The 24,556-nt window shown below is 38.2% G+C and overlaps 2 protein-coding genes across 2 annotated transcripts; one reads left to right on the forward strand and one right to left on the reverse strand.

Annotated features, from left to right (window-relative positions):
- Nucleotides 1-8,399: 8,399 nt before the first annotated feature.
- On the reverse strand, nucleotides 8,400-12,295 carry LOC109041870 (transmembrane protein 177). The gene is made up of 3 exons (XM_019058370.2): nucleotides 11,957-12,295; nucleotides 10,305-10,542; nucleotides 8,400-9,137 (listed from the first exon to the last, which is right to left on the reverse strand). Exons 1-3 carry the CDS (start codon nucleotides 12,109-12,111, stop codon nucleotides 8,553-8,555), a joined length of 978 nt encoding a protein of 325 aa, XP_018913915.2. The 5' UTR covers nucleotides 12,112-12,295; the 3' UTR covers nucleotides 8,400-8,552.
- A 1,927-nt stretch (nucleotides 12,296-14,222) lies between these two features.
- Nucleotides 14,223-24,506, forward strand: Eaf (ELL-associated factor). Its single transcript, XM_019058371.2, has 7 exons — nucleotides 14,223-14,380; nucleotides 16,647-16,774; nucleotides 17,869-18,100; nucleotides 19,616-19,846; nucleotides 20,917-21,022; nucleotides 23,038-23,191; nucleotides 24,325-24,506. Exons 2-7 carry the CDS (start codon nucleotides 16,678-16,680, stop codon nucleotides 24,426-24,428), a joined length of 924 nt encoding a protein of 307 aa, XP_018913916.1. The 5' UTR covers nucleotides 14,223-14,380; nucleotides 16,647-16,677; the 3' UTR covers nucleotides 24,429-24,506.
- The last annotated feature ends 50 nt before the right edge of the window (nucleotides 24,507-24,556 follow it).

The following is a 24,556-nucleotide window of genomic DNA, read 5'->3' on the forward strand; positions in this document are numbered from 1 at the left end:
TTCATTTCTTATAAATGAAAGGCCTCGTCCACACGGAGAAAGGTTTACGGAACTCAACTTTCGCGCAAAGTTCCGTAAACTTCTGCTATTGTTGACAGGTCTTTCACAAAAAATGTGTCCAACACGCGTAAACATGTCTTATGCACCCCTCCCTTACCGGCACGTTCACTTGATGGTATGCAATGATGTTTCAAAGCGAATGAGAAGAGGGCGGCCAAATACAGACGGCCTATGGGCGGCAAGTAGGTAAATCCGACCCTGTCAAAGAGGAGGAGAAAACATTTTTTTGCTTTGTTTAACGAGGAAGAAGGCCAAAAGTTTCATTTCGGCGCTTCCAACTACGTCAATACGTACTCCATGAATACTTCACGCATTGCGTCAAACACAGTGCGGTCAGCAGCGGTTGGCGTGAAACGTGTAGCGCCTACAAGGCTGCATGAATACTTCACGCATTGCGTCAAAAACAGAAACGTCTCGTGGATACAATGCGTAACACTACCAAGTCAAGTCCTCGTGGAGTCCTCAGCGGGACTCTAGAAAAAGAGGAAGAAGTATTTTGTTGTTTTGTTTAACGAGGAAGAAGCCCAAAAGTTTCGTTCCTGCGATTTCGAACTTAAAACAAAGCCCATATGAATCGTCTCGAAGAGACAAGACCAAAGAGCCACCTAAAAAAGCATAAGACCCCATCACGAGGGCAGGGATTACTCTACCTTCAGAGCGGGAGTAGGAATGATAGGTCTCGTGTAGACAGAGAGGTTAAGACCTTCCTCCACTGGCACTAGCAAAATATTGCGTTAAAAAGTCCCTTATAATTATAAAATGTATATATATGGAGAAGTTTTGAGCAAAAAATTGATTTATGGATCGGAGAGATAAGGATGTCACAGCACCTTTACCATGTAATTTGTGCGTCTTGGATTTAAAGCGATGTAATTTGTTCAGCAGACTTTATCGGGACTTGCGCAACCTATGAAGATCCTATTGAGGGGCTTTGAAAGATAAGGCGCATAAGTGCGGCTCTTGAAAAAATTGAGATATTAATGATTTCAAGTAAAACTAGTCTTAGTACGCATTCTATGAAAAATTCCCTCCCAAATTCCAATTCTCAAGCATCAAAGAGTCAATTTGAACTACTCGTATCTTTCCGCCTAAGAATCCGTGTTCTTTCAAAACTTGTAATACGTATTCCTCGAAATAGCAAAAACTGCATTTATGCACCTTGTCCTCCAAGCCCCTTATTTCCAAGCTCAATTTTTCCTGGTAAGTACCTATGTTTTTCCAATAAATTATTGGACCGGCTGAAGACGAGCTGTAACGAGTTGAACCCGTGTTTGAGAGGTTTTCTTCTAGTAAAAAGAAGTATAAAGAAGAAGAATCTTAGGTCTAAGGTCTGGGTACTAGCCGGGAATCGAACCCACCACCACAAGGTTTAAGTGCGCAAGCAATATTATAAACGGCCGTTCCCCATTTTCCGCCAGTGGAGTGATTTTTTTTAGGTACTCCGAAACCCTCCATGTACTTTTTAGAAAAAGTTATAGGTGTGTAAGGTTTTCCTGACTGCTTCGTTTCCTGCACCCTGTAATTGGACGTATTTCTGTCAAACGGAACTATGTGCATTATGACTTGAGCCCTGTTGTGCATATATTCTTATGGGTATCAGGGCTCATGTCTTAATGCACATAGTTCCGCTTGACACAAGTACGTCCAATTATCCAAGCAGCACGACTTGTACTTAAGTTGGTGCGTCGTGAATCTAAACAATGTATATTTGTACCGCGAACTTCGCAGGGCGTTTGCGCTATATATCGTCACCTTCCAGGCAAAGTATCACAAGCGCCATGCGACGTTTAAAAAATTCCGCCGCCATTTTATTTTTTTACAGAGGAATTGTTCAACGAAGCTGTCCGAAAATTTCACTGAATTTTCTTTGTGCTGCCGATAAAATTTAGTGAAATTTCCAAACAGATTCAACCAACAATTTCTCAGTAAAGAAATGAAATGGCGGCGGAAATTTGTAAACGTCGCATGGCGCTTGTGATACTTTGCCTGGAAGGTGACGATATCTGTAAAAAATTCTAATTTCAGGCTTAATATTTCCTGGTATGTTTTTCCATTAGATTAGACCGATTGCAGACGAGCTATTACGAGTTTTCAAATGTACCTACATATCCGAAGTAAGATGCACCCCTCCGTTACATACTCCTAACGCTTTAGCGCGGCGCGTTATGAAGAAAAACCAAAACGCCCTCATTTACAAATGTATGCAACACAGCCATCCGTCGAGTAGGAATAGTCGCATCTTACCCCGTGATAAATGTTTCATACCAATTTTCTGAGCGAACGAGGAATTCAAGTGGGAATTAGGTCTTTTGCATTGAGAGGCTCAAATTAATTGTCAAGTACCTAAATTTTGCTCTTTGTGCGCAGTTAGAGTCAGGGCTGAAATTAAGTTGAACGATGTATCAAGAGGATTGAAAATCGAAAGGAAAATTCCAAAATTGTTGTCAGTCGCTCGTTGGACACTAAAATCAACTGCTTGCATATTTTGCTCACTAAATGCTACAATTTTTATGCATGTGCTGCTGCATATTATTGAGTAAGAAGGTGAACGAACACATTTTAAAATCAATTGTTTTATTTCATATTGTAAACTACTTGAGTGCTAATAAAATCAACTGATATTTTTAGAATTTTCAGCGATCAATTAAATCACATCACAATCTTTTTAGCTTGGAAAATGCATTGAACGGTTATACAGAGGATTAGGAAGATGGGTATTTATAGAGAAGAGGAGGGTGCAAATTGTAAAATGAGACAAACTTTGCGCTCGGGTGTAGTCGACTCATTTTTACAAGGTTCTAAAAAAGCTTAGGGAAGGCTGCAACATGAGAAATGGCTACGGACAGAGGGGGAGAAAAAATTAAAGTGAGCACGGTACCTATATGAGGTGTATGGAAAAAAAAACATGATTACACTGAGAAAAAAAGCGAGATCTCGTGTCTTGTCTTACAATCTCAGGAGTAATTTACCCAGGACACTAACCATTAGGGTGGAGCGTTTTTGGGCTTTTTTTTTATTTTGAAAATGGACATAGCAGAGTAGTTGTGAAATGGTCTAAAAGTAACGCCTGAATTTTCCTGAATTTTTTCGTCAACGTTTAGGCCTCCCGGATTGACGTTGACGTCAAAATTAGCGGAAAATCCGGGTTTTTTGACGATAACTTGGCAACAATGGCAAATACGACAAAAATGCATAGAATCAGAGTTGTTGGAAATTAAATTTCCGACAAATCACTTTCTTATCATTTTTTCTGTAAGTGCAACCGTTTTAGTGTAAAATTCGAAAACCCGTATTTTTCCGGATATTCGGCACAAATTCTCGTTCAGTCCGGGAGAAATACGGTAGAAATACGGGAGAAAGAGGGCTAACTCGGAACAAATTGCGTGATGGACTTTTCCTACAAGAATACCATCATCGGATTGGCCTGAATAACACAAAACATACAAAATGTTTTCCACGGCTCCACCGCGGAACACCCCTTAAAATTCCTAAAATTCAAAAAGGCGGCCGTGTTTAGATTATCAAGCATCAAGGTAATTTAAAATGTGCATCTCGTGTGGTATGAGGTGTCGTTTCCTATGTCTTTTTAGTCGTAAATTTCAAATATAGTGTTAAAAAAAGCCCCTGGTCAAACGGGGTGCATCAAATCCAGGATGGCGGCCAACTTTGAACGGCGGGAGGGTATGTTTGTCCCATATGCCCTCACATTCCCCCCTCATAGTTCGTCCTGGTACCACTTCTTCGCGTGATAAGTCAAGTGAGGTATTAGTTCCTTAAAGAATATCGACGGCGAAATTCCCAAACCAGGTATCTCGTTTGCAATGTTTGAAAATTCCAAGAATTCTGCAGCATCGCAAACCGATACATGCTTTGGTTGTTTCATCGTAATTTTCGTCGTAGATTTCCAGTATGACGTGATGAATACCACCTGGTCAATCGGGCTGCACAAAACTCAAAAAAGACTGATAAGTTTGAAGGGTGGGAGGACTTAAGCAAGTTAAATAATGACGCAATGAGTGAAGTGAAGTATTATTCCCTATGTAATTTTGGTAAAATGTGAAGTAAAAAATTAAGTGGAAAATGAATGGTCAAACAGGGTGTCTCAAATCCACGACGACTGCCTGTAAAAGGCAGTAGTGTTAACCAGAGGTGTAGGTATAATGCTGGAAGGCAATATCTGAACGGTGTTTGCGTGCAACATAGTTCCTTTTAGCATTACGTCTTATTTTAAAATATGTCTTATTATACATCTTCGAAGATAAGGTACCGATTTCCGTGTAAGTAATATCCGCGTTTAAAATCCTTTTATTCCCCCCGAGAACCAAGACTCTTTTTATTCGAAATGTGAATAAAGCAAATTAGGTCACGTGAGAATCATGACGAAATAAAAGAAAAAATCAATTTTATCTAAAATCTAAAGTTGACGACATCACTCCTCAAAAAATATACTGAGGAACATCATCCGGTGGTATGAATCATCAATGTTTTCATTTTTCATTCGTTTTCTTTTAGTAATAGGTAACTCAATTGCATGTAAATATCGCTTATTCAGCAGTCTCTCTTTGAATTGTACATTTATTTTGTAGTGCCATTTTATTGATTCTTCATATGGAGATAGTCACCATCCTCGATTTCAGCTCTTACTGAGGAGTAATATTAATTGTGAACATTTAAGAAAACTGTTAGATTTATTTAAAAGATTTTTTACTATCACACTTTGAAATTTTCTGTTCTGTCCTTCACATTTAGAAGTCATCCACTTATCCCATAATCGGGAGACCCCGCACGATTTTGGGGCATTTTCTGTTGTAAATTTAAAATTTACGAACAAAATTATCTAAATTCACCGCAAAATTGTGTCATCTTAAACCCTAGTAACCTGCGGATTCGGCCTGGATTGCCAGTTTTACGCCTCCTGACCAGATGTCATTCATCGGATCATAGATGAGGCTTTATAAAAGACAATTTAATTTTGAACCTCTAATTAAAATGCTAAACCAATATTATCCAGAGATTGTTACCTTACTTTCAATTTAAAATGTAATACACTAATCAAACTTTATAAGGTACCCTCCCGCCGTTCAAAGTTGGCCGCCATCCTGGATTTGATGCACCCCGTTTGACCAGGGGCTTTTTTTAACACTATATTTGAAATTTACGACTAAAAAGACATAGGAAACGACACCTCATACCACACGAGATGCACATTTTAAATTACCTTGATGCTTGATAATCTAAACACGGCCGCCTTTTTGAATTTTAGGAATTTTAAGGGGTGTTCCGCGGTGGAGCCGTGGAAAACATTTTGTATGTTTTGTGTTATTCAGGCCAATCCGATGATGGTATTCTTGTAGGAAAAGTCCATCACGCAATTTGTTCCGAGTTAGCCCTCTTTCTCCCGTATTTCTACCGTATTTCTCCCGGACTGAACGAGAATTTGTGCCGAATATCCGGAAAAATACGGGTTTTCGAATTTTACACTAAAACGGTTGCACTTACAGAAAAAATGATAAGAAAGTGATTTGTCGGAAATTTAATTTCCAACAACTCTGATTCTATGCATTTTTGTCGTATTTGCCATTGTTGCCAAGTTATCGTCAAAAAACCCGGATTTTCCGCTAATTTTGACGTCAACGTCAATCCGGGAGGCCTAAACGTTGACGAAAAAATTCAGGAAAATTCAGGCGTTACTTTTAGACCATTTCACAACTACTCTGCTATGTCCATTTTCAAAATAAAAAAAAAGCCCAAAAACGCTCCACCCTACTAACCATGTCAATGGAGAAATTCGTCGTCTTCCGCATGAAGGCGCGTATCTCATCTCCAGAGTTTCAGTGTTCCTACGAAAATTTTATTTTTTGATGAGATGGGCTTCGCATATATTACTCCGAGAATTTAAGAGTTTTTTAAGTAGGGAAAAAAAGTCAATAGAAATTTTTGGGAAATTCATACAACGGTTTGCTTGAGGATAAATAAAATGAATGTGAGAAATACTGAAATAACGCAGTCAAGTTCCTTCGTGCGGGAAACGACAAATTGCACAATGCGTGTGAGAAAAAAAAGGAGGGTGTTCCAGGTGATGACACTGATCACAGGTGTGAGCAACACACACAAATTTCTCACAATAGCTAGAGACCCCCTGGTAAAAATTGGCAGTAGAATCTGTGTTCCAAAATACCATAGACCTACAACCGGCTGTAAGATTTCCAATAGCTTCTATAGCCGGCAACACAATTTCTTATAGCCCTTTATAGCCGGTGGCGATTAAGCAGCAGCCTGGCGATAAAGTGTAGGTATGCTAAACGTTACTAATTACGGATGCTAGGACTTAGTGAGTTTTTGGACTACCGCTCTCTTTTTGGACCGCAGTATCTTGATTTAATTTCCGAGGAAAGCTCCGTTCTTTTGAAGGATGCCTGACATTTCTAAGATGTTGGAGCGCCTTCAATTTCGTATGATACTGTGCAATACCTCTGGTGTGAAATAGTTGCTTCAAGCGCCGCGGTACGCTGCGGCGCGGCGCCTGCAAACCTAACAGGGATACTTCACGCATTGCGCAATGCGTGAAGTATCCCTGTTGGGTTTGTAGGCGCCGGTGCGCTGCCGCTCCGCTTTGTGTCGGGCTCTAATATTTAATCTCGCGGAGTCAGCGTTTTTCAACTCATGACTGAAATGTTTGCACACTCTGTATGGATTATTCTCATTTTAATTGATGAAAAAAAAAACATGTAGTAAAGGAAAATATAATGTGCGTTTTGTAAATATTAAGGTGATTCCGTACAAACTTAAGGATTTACAAAGCACAAGAATTTCTACTCAATTTCTTATAGCCTTTTATAGCCGATGGCGAAAAAGCAACAGCCAGGCGATAGGAACTATAGCCCGGCTGTATAATTTTTTATCGCTTCGTGTAGCCCGGCCGTACGATTTTTTCCACTTTCTACAGCCAGCTGTATGATTTTCTATCGCCCTCTTCACTCGGCTATAAGAACTCCTATGGTATTTTGAAACGCAGCTCCTATCGCCAATTTTTACCAGGGCCAGTATGAAATTCCTACCCCCCCCCCCCCCCCCCATCTTCTCGATTAGAAGTATTAAAGCCAAAGAAATAGATCATCAGGTAATGGGCCGGGACAAAAAGAATACAGTGCACGTTTTCTCATTTAAATTCCACATAAAACATTTTGAGTTAGTTGAAAATGTTCTTGAGAGACTAAGAAACGAGAGCAATGATGGTTCACACTAAAATAAAAAATTGGAATTCGAGCCTTTCAAAAAAGCTAAGTCAATGTACTTGGGTGAAATCAGGTCCAATTCTGTTCAAGTTGTCACAAAGTACTTTGGCCGACTTTTTGAGCCCACTTCCCTCTTTGAAAGGCATTTGTACCTAAAGCATTCTCTTAGATCCTTCTTCCCCCACTTTATCAGATAAAATGGAGAGAGACTGAAAAATGGCTAAAAAAAATTATTATTATTGGAAATTATTGTTTTTTTAAATTGGGAGGCTTATGCAGGACTGGGTATGACCTCCCCTCTCCCTTGAGACCCCGAAAGACAAGCTCCAAGCTCAGACCTTGAGTAGCTTACGTAATACTTACATTGGACAGAAAATAAAAGAGAGTATCATGAAATCATGAATGTTTCATAAAGACTTCCGTGCTCCTTTGACACGAGTGCTTCCTCAGTTGTCAAGAAATACTCAAGACTTTGAGAAATGTTTTCATTATATGCACATTGAAATTAGTTTGGTGCCATATTTGACCCTAGTGAGCTTTTTGCCAGCTTTTTGAAAAGCTGGAAGTTGGACGTTTCAGACAAAGAAATTACCAATTCTTCACTAGTAAACTAAATAATTATGTAAATTCTTCATTTGTCTATTCTCTTTTCCCTGAGATATTTACAAAGAAACATATATTTTGATGTTTTATCCTCTCCATGTAGTGTTCCATTTCCAATGTAGTTAGGGAAAGTCCTTAAGTTAGTAGTAGTTAGTAGAGTAGTCCTAAAGTTACGATGCTATTCTGATGAAGTGTACTTGTAAAATGGTTATTTCTTACACAATATCATAGGGATTACTACCGTACTAAGCAAGAACGCCGTAAATCCATCAAGATTTCCCCTCGCTTTTTGGAACTTAACACTCAATAAAATAAAAATTGTTTGAACCATGCACCTTAAATTTTCAGGTTAAGCTCTTGATAGTATTTACAAAAGAATTCTGTCAAAACACTGTCTCAAGGTACAAAAGTTCTTCCACTATGATACATTGTTTCCAAAAAATATAAAATGTCGTTTATGGCGTTTTTGCATTGCACGGCAGATTAAAGAATGGAGAAAAATTTTGGAACAAAATGGACTTTTAATTAAACATATAGGTATAAAAAGAACTGGTCTTGCAAAAGCCTTCAGTCATTTCCATTTAAAACGCAAAGTATTTCAAAATACAGTAGAAAAGAACCATTAGGTGCTCATGGAACAAAAAAGAAAAAAAATCATTCAGTTACATTTTCTTCCTCCTCTTTCTTCTTTTTCCGCTCTTCCAAAAGTTTTTCGTAGATTGCTTTCTGATCGACAGGATTAATGCCTGGGGATCCTAACAAGTAAATCTCCTTTCCTTGAGGAGAATATCTACTTTCTCCATCTTTCATTAAATGCCGTAGAGCAAGGTTTCGATCTACAATCTTGCTCCAATACTCGATGGCACCCTCAAGATATTCCTCATCCATTTCTTCCACTACCTTATTGGCAGTTTTTTCTTGTACATTTTTGTGAACATTTACAAGAGAAATCCAAGTGCAAACTGATAAGGTGCAAATTCCGAGTGCAGCTGCAGCTTTGACAATGAATGGTTTATTATTGAGTTTATATTTTTGGGTGGTGTAGTCACCAATCACACCATTCAATACAGCTAGCAATGCTGGGTAAAAGGCATAAAAAGCAACACTGACACCATCAATTAGGATACAATTATAAGCCATTGCATACTTGATAGCTTTTTCACTAAAGACAAGAGAATTAAATAATTTATCTTTTACTTCCTGTTCGACGTAATCCCACATAATAGGAGAATCCTGAATCTGAAAAGAAGACAACAAAAGGGATTGAGGTTGGTTCCTTAAAATGACATCAAGTAATCTCCATAAAAGATCACCTTTAGATTCAGACTCTATCAATGGCTAACAAAATGTAGATTAATGGGTGAAGAAGAGCCAAGAATACCGGAAACGGTGATTCAAGAGCAGTATGAGGCGGTAAAGAGGATAATTTTCCATTCAGACCTATGTAGTATTGCTTTTCCTGGTATTTCCACAAGCCTCTTTTTTTAGCCACCAGGTCAGACTGTGGACTGTTTCTTCTAACATCCTTCAAGGTATTTTTATTTCCTTCATTAACTTTCCCAGCACAGAAATTCTACCAGTGCATTATTTTCATGACAATTTGTAGTGTTTCGTTTGAATGAAATGTTTCCACAAAGGGAAGTCATTTAAAGTGGAAAAATTACAGAGGGGAATTCAGTTGAAATATCGAAGTCAGTAGAGATAATACAATCTACTAACAGTTTCAAGCCTGCAAAGTAGACGCTTTGGCAAAATCTGGACAGTAAGCAACCTCAATGCCAAGACATTGAGCAACATTTGCCGACAAGCCAATCGGAAAAACGGATCAAAACCTGCTTATTAGGAATTATTATCAATGAGGCATTGACTTAAATCTCTTCAGCAAGAAATCCACAAAGGAGACAGTTTCATACTGCGTCACTGAACGTTGCACAAGGGTAAAGAAGGGGGAGAGAGACCCTTTCATCTTTTGTGCACTTTAGGTGTTTTAAGCAGAATGAAGACCTTCCATTAGGTTGAGAAAAAACCTTAAGATAGTCAACAAAGCATCAATTCTTTCGTAACAGAATAGCATTTCGATGGTGTAAGTCGGCAAGAACATAACTCGGTTGACAACATCGCAGACTTCCTGTCTTTATTAAAATACTTTATTTTTGAAACGGAAAACTACTCCACGGCAATTCTTTAAAACAGCCGTGATTTTTCTACTCTGTGCAAATAAAATTCTGCTTAACAAGGAATGATGTCGATTTATTCTCCATTAAAAAAATACCATAGAGGCAGAGATTTTCAGACACCGCGCACAAGTTAGGTATGTGATTGCCGACTTACACTGTCGATTTCCATCCTATCAAAGAAATTCAGTAAAAATAGCAGGAAATAAAGAAGCAAATGCAATATCTTTACCCGAATATCTTTTGCTTCATCTAGAGCATCTTTAATGGATTTATAGGTGAAGGTTTTTGGAATCCCAACAATTCCTCCATAAAGAGTTCTTGTAGATCCAGCATAAAATGGGTCAAATCCATTGACCATAAAAACATTCATGAATTTTTGGTAAAATGCATCTTGGTTTGGTAAATCGTTTTTCACCGCATTAAACATTTCTTTAAGATCCTCTGGTACTGGTACTGGCTTACCATTCCTGAAACAAAAAAGAAAATGTTCAATGCCAAATGCCAATGTTGTTCACTAAGGCAAAGTTTTCGTGCAAATATAAGAAATGAACAGGATAAACATTATGGTATGTAAGTACAGTATTGCTTTCCAGCCATGGGTATAAGGAAAATTGGTACCCTCCTGTACTTATGTTAACTGAGGTAGAGGCGAGATGAAAACCTATCATATTGCCGTCTAAGACACAATACCCCCACCTGCAATTATGAATATCTCATAGAGGAGAAGCATAAACTTCCTCTCTGATATTCTAAGTGAGGAGCAAGCAATCTCTGAATCTTCCAATAGCTATTGCACGACCACTCTTTGCTGGAATTTTATTTCATTTAAAGCAAAGAGAAAACAAAAGCGGCAATTTGAATTGCGGGCCGGGTGGCACCCCTTACTCTTATGAGTCATCTCTGATTGGCTGATCCACCTAGTGCCCACTTTCTCGGGCCTTCATGGAAAAAAAACACAGGGTTCAGTTTTCATTGAAAATATCTTGAAAGCAAGGAGAAATTTGTACGTTGGAGGTATGAGGAGTCACTCCTCAAAATATTCTGAAGAGATTGATAGGTTGTACATGACACTTTTTTCTGAAACACGCCAACAGTTTGACTTGGAATTTTGTTTTTCCATGACACGAAGTGTCATATTTCAAATAAAAAAAAAAAAAACCAAGTTCTAGGTCAAACTGTTCCGTGTGTTTGAGCAAAAAGTGACATGTATTACCCATCAATCTCTACAGAAAAATCTGGAGAAATGATTTCTGAAATCTCCGACCAAAAGATTTTTCCTAGTTTTCGAAATATTATCGAAAATATTATCGAGCCCCTTTATTTTTCACAAGGGCCCCAGAAGGCTGATTATTGAAAGTTTAAAGCAGCCGAAAAGACATCTAATTGCGATATATTGCACGGTTACGATAGGGCTATGCCTTTTTCTGTCGGGCCAACATAGTTTCAAGAATCGGGCCGCAAATTGGATCAGCCAGTCAGAGACGACACATGAAGGTATGGTGTGCCACTCGGCCCGCGATTCAAATTGCGACTCTTGTTTTCTCTTTAACTTATAGAAAACTGAGGTATCTGTTTCAAAGAAAGGTAGTTGTCACCAATGCTTGTCCAGTTCATCGAAAGTTGTGGATAAGTGATATTGTTCCTGTGTTAATCAGAAAGTTTATTTTGATTTTGTGGAGCTTAAAAAACAGAAAAAACCTCTTTCTAGACTGGAAGTAATCTCAAATCTCTTCACTCAAGTCTTGTAGACAGTGCTTTCCCTTGAAAATCAGGTTTCTATATTTTTATTAGATTTGGAGCCAATAGATTTCCAAGTTTGAGATAATAACTTTCAGCTCGCCTATCACTTACAACTAACTATACACTGTGGATTCTACTTACTGACAGTATTCGACAAGTTTTTTGTATTTAGCCAACCAAAACGTATGAACTCCATAAAAAAATCCACTAAGAGGAGGGATCACAGCAATAGTCGAATAAAAGTACCATGATGGTTTTTGGCTAGCTTCTGATGTGAATCGTAAATACGCTGACATCTCTTAAGAAAGAATGGAGCGTTTAACTGGCTTATATTTCAAAAACAACAGTCATTACTAGTGTTCTAGGAAAACACAAATCTCAATGGAAATGAGCTGAAAACACCTCTGAAAAACACCCAGTACTAAGAAGGAGCGCATGACAAAATGTTCACAGGCATGCATAACCTAAAATACATTGAACTGATTGGATTGAGCGTTTTTGCAGGCAAAGACCCTCTACGAATGAGCAGGCGATCACAGAGCGGGAGTAGCTGGTGGAGCGTGCATGAAGCTCGCTCGGACTCCATGATTATACTCTGTTGCTCTCTCCTCTCCTCTACTCTTTGCACATCACATAATGGCGCCAAGCACAAATTTCACTCTCGGAGAAAAATTAAACTGCTCAGCTCAGGGAATTGACCTTTTTGATCGGGATTAAATTTCTAAAAGAGTTCAAACCAAGTACTAACCAGGGTAATTCTCAAAATTCTTTGGCAAGACATTTTTCTGATATAATTTAAGGATTACCTAAGGAGGGAAAATCTTTAGCATATCTGGAGAAATCACAAGCTTGTGTGGGGGCCCCGCAGCGTTCTGAGGCATTGAAATCAAATTCTAAACGTACCTACTTACATTTTGAATTTTGATGGAAAATAAGGGGGGGAGGGGCTTCATTTATATCTGAGCCATGGGGATGCCAGATGATGAGGGATGAGTTTGAGGGTTTTTGCGCTCAGCAGAGATGTTTTCAGGAGCATTGGGGGAACTAGTTAGGAGGAGGGGGGGAGAAATATTACCCTCTCCTGACTTCAAGAAATATGAGGGCTTTTGCTAAGTTAGCTGTGTTGCTAGACTTTCATTGTGGAATTTGTAATTCTACCAAAAATATTTCCATGTGAAGATGAACCATCAAGCTAAAAATTTAACTCAGCATTTGCACAAATTTATAAATTTTTTTTTGTGGCACAATGGTACAACTTCTGGGAAACATCCTGTTAAAGGTAACGAGGCACTTAGCATATTTCTTGAAAAATTTGCTGAAAAAATATCTTTGCACATTTCTGCTTTTGATAACTTACCTACAAAAGTACATAACGATCCAAAAAGTGGTGAATTTTACCAGTCAGGCATCAAGGGGTGAAATATGGGAGCATAAATATAGCATTAGGTACCTAAGATGACATTTGAATCAGTGAGTTCGAAAATACACCAACTCGGAAAAAAAATTTTCAGGAAACACCTAAAACTTCGCAGCGGGCGAAGAAGTTAGTTTAAGAAAAACTTTTTTGGTGCCAAAGGACGCAAGAAGTACTCTAGAGACTTTAACGCACCAAGTTTCAGATACTGATTTTTCATAGTCTGCCCTGAAAAATTTATATTTTTTGACCTGAATAACGCTTGAATATTTATATAACTTGTTGGCACAAGGTATACTGAACCGAAAAAAGAAAACCGCATAATCGGATAGTCACCCGTTTCCCTTGATCGGCCAAAAATTGGTATTTCCAATGAAATTCTTCGATTCCTCCCTTTTCCCGTCGCTGTTTCGAGCACTTCCGATTGCAATTTCGAAACATCCTTTTGCGTGCAGATGCTCTACTTATCCATAAGTGTTACTAAACCATAAAAAAGTGAAAATCGAAAAAAACCCGTGTTGGAGTGTTTCCGAACTCACTGATTCATTTTACATAATTGGAAACATGATTATTTGGATAGATAAGGTGGGGAGACGGCAGACGATAGGATGGGTTAGAGTAGGTATTGGTTAGAGAGTGCTCGAACTGCTCTGAGTTCCCGTCGCGCCACGCAGCCATCTTGCCTGCTCATTCCGAGGGGGTCTTTGCCTGCAAAAAGTAAACATCGAACTGATTGTGATATTGTAAACAAAGATCAGCTGATCAAGTTGATGACAAGAAGTCAACCTGAACAATTTCTCTCTACTTTGAACTTTCTTCTAATTTTTAAAAAGTAAGTGATGCATTTTCTTGCAATGCTAAGAATGAGCTTTATTTTTGAATATACTGTCATGGTCGAATTTTACTAATTTAATCTCTCCTCATGCGCATACTTCTTTTTATTATGTTCAAACTCTGCCTAAATGGATATCCAGGGTAAAAGGGTTTTTAAGTTGGTAACGAAAGTTCAACACGAGCCCTCGACGGGACGGGAGACGGGAGAAAGCAGCTGCTCGCTTGTTGCTGGAATCAGTGTTCAGTGTATATACTTCGCTAATTCGCGAATTTATTTTGACTGATCTCCTTTACTGCAGGAACAAGGAAGTTGCCAGGTAATCGTCACCAAATCCTGTCCTATATTTTCATCTCCTATTGTTGGGCTAAATGAGCCCACCATTTGAAGCATCACTGTTACTACTATGCAGTCAAGTTCAAGTTTTATTCTTGTTCAATGCAATCAAGTTAAATCGAAGCATATTGTGTGAAGATGCCAACTCTACATTACATTTTCATCTATGCTTATAAATTGATTGTAGTAGAAAGGAAAATTCATCCATGTATTTGTTTACTCTTCAAATGAAAAAGCGCCACATACTCAATTCTCTACCGATAACTTACTTCACAAGGCCAAAAGTGACTACACAGAATTGACCACTAATCACTTACCCAGAGCTTTTACATCGAGCTACCTCCCGAGAAGAACATTTTAGGTGCAATGAAAGCACTTTGAAAAGCTCAGTGAAAGGATTCGAAGTTGCTCTCATTACACAAAAAATCACCCAGATAAGTCTCTCCATTATTTCGTGCCTCGTCTGGTGACTGTCTCTGTGACAGTAGGAACTTATTTGCTGAAAGGTGTTTTTCATGCATCCAATGCACCTCTGACCTGGTCAATAAAGCCTCTGTCAATTCATTTATTTATCTATTTATTTACAGTATCGACACAGCATGAATACCCATTAGTAAGAGAATATTACAAAAAACAAAGATAAAAACAAGAAAAATACATACATACATAAAGTCGCGATTATAGCGCCGCCTCGCGCTCTGCGACGCCCAATCGCCATTGCCCCCTATCCTCCCAGAGATCATCAGGCAATTGGCACCTTCTGATCTCCTCCTCCACCCCTTGTCGCCAACCTTTCACAGGACGTCCACGCCGTCGCCTTCCGGGAGGAACCCAATCGAAGACCTGCTTGGGCAACCGATCATCTGCCATCCTTCGCACATGTCCATACCAGACCAACTGCTTGGACCTGATATCGTGCACGATGTCCTTTTCCACACCCATTATCTCGCGTACCCTTTCATTGCGGATACGCTCTCTTCTCGATATCCCAGCAGACCTTCGCCAAAAGTCCATCTCGGTTGCCCTAAGCATGTCTTCAGTTCTTTTCTTAAGTTGCCAGACCTCACTCCCGTAAGTTACGATACTCTTCACGATGACGTTGTAAATTTTCCTTTTGGTCTCCTTGGAGATACTCTGGTCCCAGAGAACCCCATTTAGCATCGCGATAGCTTTCCTGCCTTGCACATTCCGATCTTTAATGGCCCGATCCAAATTTCCGTCCTTAGTTAACCAAACTCCGAGATATTTATACTCTTCACAGTCCAGGATCTTCCGGCCATCCTCCAGTTCAATGCTTTGCTGATCACCACCGATAACCAACTTCTCCGTCTTAACCACATTTACTTCCATTCCCCACTTTCGGTATACTTCCACTAGCTTCCGCGTCATGTAATTCGCATCTTCTTCGTCCTGAGCTATTACCACCTGATCATCAGCAAAGCACAGAGTATAAAGGGTGCCATCTTCACGTAGCGGGACGCCCATTCCCGAACAGCATCTTTTCCATTCCTTTAAAACTTCTTCCAGGTACACTTTAAATAAGGTTGGCGACAAACAACACCCTTGTTTCAGTCCTTTAGTAATTAAAAACCCCAACGATAACTCCCCATGCGATTTAACCCTAGAGAAAGCCCCACCATAAAATTCCTTAATAGCACTAATTAGTCCCCCACTAAAACCCCTTTTGTTCAAGGCTTCCCAAAGTTTCATCAATGGCACACTATCGTAAGCTTTCTGGAGATCCACAAACACTAGATGTAATTCCTGGCCAACTCCCTTCTTTTTCTCTATGACGTGGATGATGGTAAATAAGTGATCAATCGTTGACCGACCGGCTAGAACACAAGAAAAATAAAACACTTAAATTTTAAGGTTCTAGCTATGTAGGGTTGTACATTTAAATCTCATTTATTATCATTGCAGTTCATTTGTCAATAGAATGATCTAGAATGGTTGGTTCTCTTAAAATGATATTTTCGTGGCTCAAATAACTTCAATACTGTTTTTTGTTGAACTTTTCATTGAATAAATCTACCTATCCATCTATCTAAATAAAAGATTGAATATTTAACCCACCTTTTGTTTTGAAGCTTCTCATCAAGATGAAACACTCAGTGCCGATGGTGGCACTTGGGTGGAGTCTGCGCGCATATCAGGTCGATGCCGTAACTACTCTCCTACTCTCCTGATTTCAGTCTATACTTGCTTTCCCCTATCATCAATTGAGCACAGTGTGATTTCTATTCCAGGTCTCAGAAATCACCAACCTGATGGAAGAAAATGACCGACAAACTAGGACTTGGCCCAGGAGTAAGGCAAATTAAACTTGGTGCCAGTTTTACTGGTGATAAATCTGCTGGATTTCATACTTTACGATGTGAGTAGTCACCAATAAGTGTACGTTCAAAGCATTTAAAACTAGTCGCACCACCAAATTTAAACCTACAGGTGAAACTAGGACCGCTCAGGTTTTTCTCTAGCAAATTCTAATATTTGCTTTGCCGACAATTGGGCGCATTTAGCTAAAATGATCATGGGATGGAGGTTACAATTAGCCACTGGCGACCAGTACATCCTCAAATCTGGGTTCCAAAAGTTTTAGTCATTTTCAACCCAGATCAGAAATCCTGTGGCTCTTAAAACTGTAACTAGATACCAAGTCTCTGAGGCAGTTTGTAGAGATGTGTAGATCCTAATCTATGTATCAATTTTTTTTTTTTCATTGTATACCTTTTTTGATAGGCGTTTCAGTCTCCTGTGGCTGGTGCCATAATCTACTTGTTCTTTAAAAAATCAGAATTTGTTTTGAGCAAATTTAGTTTTTTTATAATTCAAGTAAATTTTTTTCACTTGAACTTGACGTCATCTAATAAGTTTTCAGTCACACTTCTTTTTAACCCCCTATGGCATGAATTAATTTAAATCTCAAATTCTGGGGGACACTGTTCTATTTTGTCGCTTGCCTAAAAAACACAGGAGTATCAAATTTTTTATCAAAATTTTATGTTTGGGAGTCAGTTATTCAGAAAAGAAAAAAAACTAATGAAAATTTGCAAAATCATGCCTCAGAGGAAAGATTCAATTTTTGAAAACCCCAAGAATATGTTGTTACAAATTTGTGACGCTATGCCATTGAGGGTTAATACACACAAGTCTGTTCCATGTCTTAAAAATCATTGCAATAACTAGAACTTGCATCACATAAGTTGGCAACTGTTCATTTTTTGTTTCGAAGCGATCGCACTGCTGCTATCCAATACCCAGCTATCAGGGATTGACTGAGCGCGACAATAATGTTTCACTGCCATGTTTCCAGGGACTGAAAACTATTACCTTCCTCCGAAGCGATATTGCTCCAACTGTCTATTACGTTTGACAATCAAAAGTAAACAACTGCCAACTTACGTGACAAAAGCTCTACCTGATTTTTTTAATTAAAATTTAACACTCCTTCATTTTTTTGTGGTCCAGATGATTTCAAACCTGCGAGTGTTGACCCTAATAAGATAGCGACAGTTGATGTTGGAGCCTCCAATCAAATCAGTGTTACTGTGCCTCATTTAGATGGAGCAGGAACTCAACAAACCGTCTTCAAAGGCTCTTACAGGCCTTATCAGAAAGAATGTGTCCTTATCATAGATAAAGTTACAGGTGAAATAACCTTAGAAAAGTTGTCTAACAATATACAACTGAAGAAAACAAGGTACGTTTTTGAATTGAGTAATTTCACTCTTGATCCCTTTATTTATAAATCTCACCCTCATCCTCCATAATATAGGTATTTCTTTGATAATATCTCCAGGGTTGCAAAATCTTCCAAGCTTCCACATTTTCCAATTTTCTGCCACCCTCCAAGAATTCACTGCAGTTTCAGCGCCTACATTGTATCTTTACAAGCAAGGTGTCAGCTACTTTTCCTAAATGCTAATTTTACTCTATTGGTTTTTTGATGGTCTGTTTTTTTCTTATTACAATTATTATTTTCAGTATTGAACTTTGGCACATCTATGAAAAAAAAAAGATCCAAATGAGTACTGAGAAATTTGTAAGTCGGATTACCTACATATCTGCTTTTTTGAAAAAAATTTAGCACTTTTGTCATATTCTCATTCACCAAGGCAGGTAATCATAGGTGGTTGCATCTTGTACGCTCTTGATGTCACAATTGTCACACAGTATCAGGTACATTTTAATTGCAAGGGATAGCATGTACCCACTCTCCGCTTATAAGTATCTTGAGATGCGACCATCTTAGTTTGTCTGGAAAATCCTAATTAGCTTAGTTGATATGTGGCTTGAAGTATGGCAACCTCATGGGTGTTCTGCGATTTTTACTTTTGACCGAACTTGTCTCTCTTTTTTCGGTCTTGCACCACATTTTTCAACTCACAAGTGTGATTGGAGTTTCGGCTCCATGTTGTAGCCGTACACTCAAGTTTTGTCACCGAAAATTATCCTATCCATAAATGTAGGATCATTGGAGATCATTGTTAGAATGTTCAAGCAGCTAAAGGGAATTGATATTTGGTTGGATGTTTGTTCAACGGACAACAATGAAGGGGCAAGTTTACCTGAAACTCGATGCAGGTCTACATGTTCTCTGAAAATTGTATGTACAGAGCCTTCAGAAATAATACACTGTTCAGCAAGCTCGAAACGACAATTTTCGAGCACTTTGGCTCGCACTTCTTCCACGTGGCAAATGTCAGTTGCCGTGATGGTCGATTCCCGTGCTCCTCATCTTTGACGGCCTCCTGACCAGTTTTGAATTGTTATACCCACTCAAAACAGTGAGAACAACTGCAATGATCTAGGTAAACTTTACTTAGCATACCAAAAGGTTCGGTACAAGGTATACCGAGTTTAAACATAATTTAATGTTAAGTCTTTGGTCTATCAGTGATCACATGATGAAAATCGTGGAACACACCTGACTTACTCGTAATCAAGGTAACACAGAATGGACACTGATCAAAATAAACAAAATCTGTGAATCTAGCGTTCTTTAGTATGTTATTAGCCATCAGGAAAATTCAAGAAAACCTAATTCGGACGCAAAATAGGCTGGTTGTCACCAAAATCCGGTTTCCTAGATCCACCCAGGCTACTTAGAATGACCTATATTCCAAAATTAGGGAGAAAAATAACTTCATTTAGTTATGTTTAATGGTATTTCCTTGTCTGCGAGTAGACTTTATCATCAATTTCATGTTCTCAGAACTGCACCTCAGAAAGTGGGAGACACCTCGAAAAATGTGTGGAAGAACACAGATATCAAATCTCTCAATGCAAATGCAGGATCCTCCTCAAAATTGAAGACAAATTCTGGTCTTGTGCCTAGACATTCGCCTTTACATGCCTCGCCATCGCCCTCACCAGCTCATCACAAAAGTCCAAACCGACCATTGTCTCAGCACAAGTCACCGCCACAACTTGCCTTCAATAACAGGTATCAGAATCCCCCTTTTTTTATCCTTCTATTACCATTAAAAGTTGACATGATTAAGAACAGGAAGCATCTCTCTAGTATTAAACATGTATTTATTATCATGCAAGTATATCAAATAAATGAAAGACAAGCAAATAAAAACCAACTAAGTTCCACCGAAACGAAGAAAAAAACACTAAGAAGTGGCCCGTAACCTGAATGTAACAAGGTGGAGAATTAGAGGGTGCGCATTAGAGTACAAAAAATTATTTTTAACTCTAATTTTAATTTTTGGAACTTCTTGGCTTTGATTTCCCCACGAAATGGTGTGGACCCAGCACCATTTCTCCACCTTGTTCCACCAAAACCCTGTATTCAATTAAAATCATTATTGTCAGTGGTCTCAAGTAATTTCAATTTTATTTAATTGTTAGGTTTCATCTAAATTTAGTCACTTTTCATCTTTTTAATCTCTCTTTCTCTCGGTGTATCCCTTTTTCTTCTTCTTTTCTCCCTTTCGTTATTTCTCCTAAAGTTTTAAGTAATGGCAGACTGAGTAGCTACCTTGCGTCAGTTTTCTCTTTCTACTTTAATTAACTGATGATATTTTGATTCTTGTTCCACTCTCTGCTAAATATGAGTCTCTCTGTAATGAATCATTTTTTCGTATGGAAAGGCTGAAGGGACAACAACTCAAGAGCTTTGGAATTTATGATGGATAAGAGAAAGCAAGAATGTAGAAAGTTCTTGACTATCCATTTTTAAAAACCCCTCTCTCTCCAGGATTTTCAAAAGGATGATCTTTTCATTTCATGGTGCTGATAGTATAAATTACTGGAATTTTGCAAAAATAATCGATTTTTACCGCACCATTGTAAAGAGGGAAAAACCGCGATTTTGCCGGCTTTCCCATTTTTGCATGTGACAGATCCCGATCCATCTGGTCGCAAGGTTAAAAAAATTTTGCACCCTTAAGAGAAAGGATGACTCAAAAGTTTTCGGCCCTTTTCTGAATAGAAGGTTCCATTTTCGGTTGTAAAAAAATATATTCATGCCTTTGTAAAATTTTTGTTTTTTGTTTTTATTTCAAGGAGTGCCTCCCCATCCTTTCAAAGTCACAATCCCGTCTTGGGAGTTGAGGAAACATCCATGACTGGTTTCGAAACCCAAAGGGAACCAAACCAAAATGGGAACATGGTAAATACTTTTACTTTCATTGTCTTTTTCAGTTCTTCAGATTAGAATAATTGTACTCCTCTCTTAACTTTTTTGGATTCAAGTTTTATATTTACCTTGTTTTAGAAAATATTATCTGCTATCAAATATTAGGAGCAATGAGCAAAATTTGTAGTTCTTATGCTGCAGTGCGACCAAAGAGGGGTCTGCACATTTTAAACGGGTACATGATCAATCATCTCAGCCAACCTTCGTAAGCAGAGTGTCTAGCATCAGGATTATCCGATTTTCCCGATTCCATCAGGATTTGAGGAAAAATTGGTCGTAAAATCAAGATTTGAGAAAAGTCTGCTGTCCGATCGGATTTTTTTATGCTTTCGCATACGCTGATGCAGAAATTTTAATTTTTTTGCAAAAAATCAGGATTTGACCAGGATATGGAAAAATTATGAAATCAGGATTTAGCAGTCAGTAATCAGGAAAAATCAGGATTTCTCAAATTAATGGAAAAAAACTAGACACCTTGAAAGCCACTGGAAACTATTTCTGTACATTTGCCTAGCTCTGCATACTGTTTGTGACGACTGTTTCCACCTTTAATGGTGATCATCAAGCAAAGTACAACATAGTAAGAGTGAATAGAAGAAAAACTAATAAAGGTCCTAAAGTTATCCTAGTTATCCTAAGTTCCTAATCCTAAAGTTTTAGTTATCCTATCTCACAAGGGTGAGATGAGTACGGTGAAATCTCACTAAGTTGTATAGCAGTCAAGACGTAATGCTGCTTGAGTCAAAAATTTTGTCAGTCCCCAAACTCTGCTACAAAAGACAATGTAAAAGAAACTACAATTAAGACGAATTTCTACTCTTGTTGCGGAAGAAAGTCTGCATAGATCAAAGAAAATTTTTTAGAAAATGGGACGGAAATTCGATTTTCTAGGCGGATAATCAGGAGAATGGAGCGATTTTCAAAGAAAGTAATGTTTTAAAATAATGTTTATGTTTTTTTATTTTTTTCGCATTAAGTGGTTTTAAAATTTGGCATGTCTATATTTCGTAATGAAACACAGAAGCATGAGCTTCAAAATCTGTGTCTGCATAAAGGAAGAAACGTTTCAAAATAATGTTTACATAACGTTTCTGTAGTTTTAAAGGAAGTACAGTAGTAAAAGCTTCAAAATCCGTGATTTTTTATGTCCTTCAACGATTTATATGAAGTAAATAGATACAATTTGAAAATTTACTTTTTAAAAAAATTAAAATTCAAGATGGATAATTGAAAATTTGGAAAAGTCACTCAGATAATCACTTCAAGTCTCTCAAAATCTCTTAGCTCGAATTTTTATGCTTATTTCATGCTAAGCAATAAAGTGGAGAAGACATAAAGCTGCTAAAGGCGCCACTGCTCTCAGTCCATTAAAAAATCGACTTAGCGAGATCTATTGTACTACGACAAGTAACACTACTTGCCATTTTGCTAAAGAGTTGAAGAGCCAGTCTGACCGTTATATATATTATACTGTATAATTCAATATTACTTTCAGACAAAAGGTTGGTAATTTTTTGGCCGATATGCATAAGAGATCAGTTAATAACTGGAAATCTCAATACATCAAGTGCGCTGCACTGATGATGGGTCCAAAAAGACCCAAAGTGCGTCTGAAGTTGAATTTCCGGATGGTTGTAACTAGTGTTGCACCAAACAGCATATCTCTACAAGGGAAAATTGTGCCCAAATGGGCTTTTTCCTCTGTATTGAGATTTTCAGTTTTTAGCTGATCTCTGACACTCATTGGCCAGAAAATTACCAACTCTCTGTCGAAACAATTAGTGCGTCAGACTGCAATCGTTTACTTTTAATATTACCTTCATTACCTAATATTTTTGAAAGGTAATAAGCTTACTGTCATTAACTTCATGTTTATTCAATTTTAACTGCTGAATGTTTTAAGGTATTTTCAACTCAATGCTTACTGAGATTTTTCCCCCCTTCTTAATTAATTATGGATGTAAAATTGCGCTTTTTCTTGCCTTCAGGAATGCGCTGTGGGTGTCTTAAGCAGCTCAAGTGATTCAGGAAGCAATAGTGACTCCTCATCTAGTGACAGTGACAGCGATTCCTCTTCTATGAGCGACAGCCAAGAATCGCCTAAAGCACGCGTACCTGAGGCTCAAAGCCTGAGGCCCAATGGTTTGTACATTCTACTTTTCCCCTTGCTTTGAGTAAACTTTAATTAGACACTCAATTTTTGTGTATTATTAAATTATTGAGGCCTATTTGCTGAAAGTTCAACAGTTTTAGAGCATAAGTAGGACCAGGGTTACCACAGAATTATGAAAATGAAACACCCTGAAATTGCCGGACACATTTCGGTCAATTTCCCAGGTTCCCAGGTTTTCGGAGATATGCCAGATCTGTTAAAAAGACATAATTTGAAATAGTGTTCAGTCAAAATTTATGTGGACGTCAAAACCATTCAAGAGTGCAAAGAAAGGTGATTTAACAATTTTTTCGAGACACAATTATCATTTTCCCTGACATTTCTAAGTTTTCCCTGACATTTCTAAGTTTTCCCTGACATTTAAAAATTCCTCAACATTTCCAAGTATTCCCTGACTGTGGCAACCCTGAAGTATATTTTGCGATCGCTCAAACATCACAAAACAGAAAGAACTAATCTGCAAAGGGAGTTTCAAGAAACAATGTACAGCTGATCATTCTGCCATAATATCCAATTTTCAGTCGGTATTTAATAATTCTGATGGAAAGCATTCAAAGAGGCTTTGTTTGTTCGGATCAAATTCGGTGCACTTGGTGTCAGTGTATTTTGACGTCAGTAAAATACATTATTTATTTCGATGCCCCTTATCAGAAAAGTTTAATAACTACTGGGACATACATTATCAGCAGGGGCATTTGAAGAGGAGCACCCATATTCTCACTATAATACAGAATAAGAATCAGTAGATAGTAAGATGAGGTTTGTAATCGGATGTATTTCTGTCAAACGGAACTAAGCGCCAATTTGAGTTCCTTTGTGAGGAATTTAGAATCCCGGATAGCGTGTTCTGTCAAACGGAACTAAGCGCCATGGAAAAGCATTGCGAGTATAGGAACGAATGAGCCCGACGCCCGGTTCCGCCGCCAATCCAAGCCCCCCTCTACCTTCCTACCTCGATGGCGCTTAGTTCCATTTGACAGAAATACGTCCAATTTTTCTTGAAACACCCCATTTTATACTACTAGTCGAATTACTCTTTGAGTTGTTTCATCGGTTTTGCCTATTAAAGGAACTGACATGTCATCTTCTCTATTTTTTACAGGACATCTTAATTCCAAGCCCACAAGTTCCCCTGTTTCTAAGTTGCCTTCCCAGCAAATTCTCTCACAAGACCTTCAGCTATCCGAGTCTGACTCTGATTTTTAATCCTGAACAAAGAATGTAAATATATTGTTTGTAAGATATATTCTTGATGATTTTTAATTAAATTTATTTATATTATTATGTCTGAGTTCAAATATTTTTACACGATAAGTAGCCTCTGATTAAAAACT

This window comes from Bemisia tabaci, chromosome 2 (assembly GCF_918797505.1).
Source record: "Bemisia tabaci chromosome 2, PGI_BMITA_v3".
NCBI classification, from domain to species: domain Eukaryota; kingdom Metazoa; phylum Arthropoda; class Insecta; order Hemiptera; family Aleyrodidae; genus Bemisia; species Bemisia tabaci.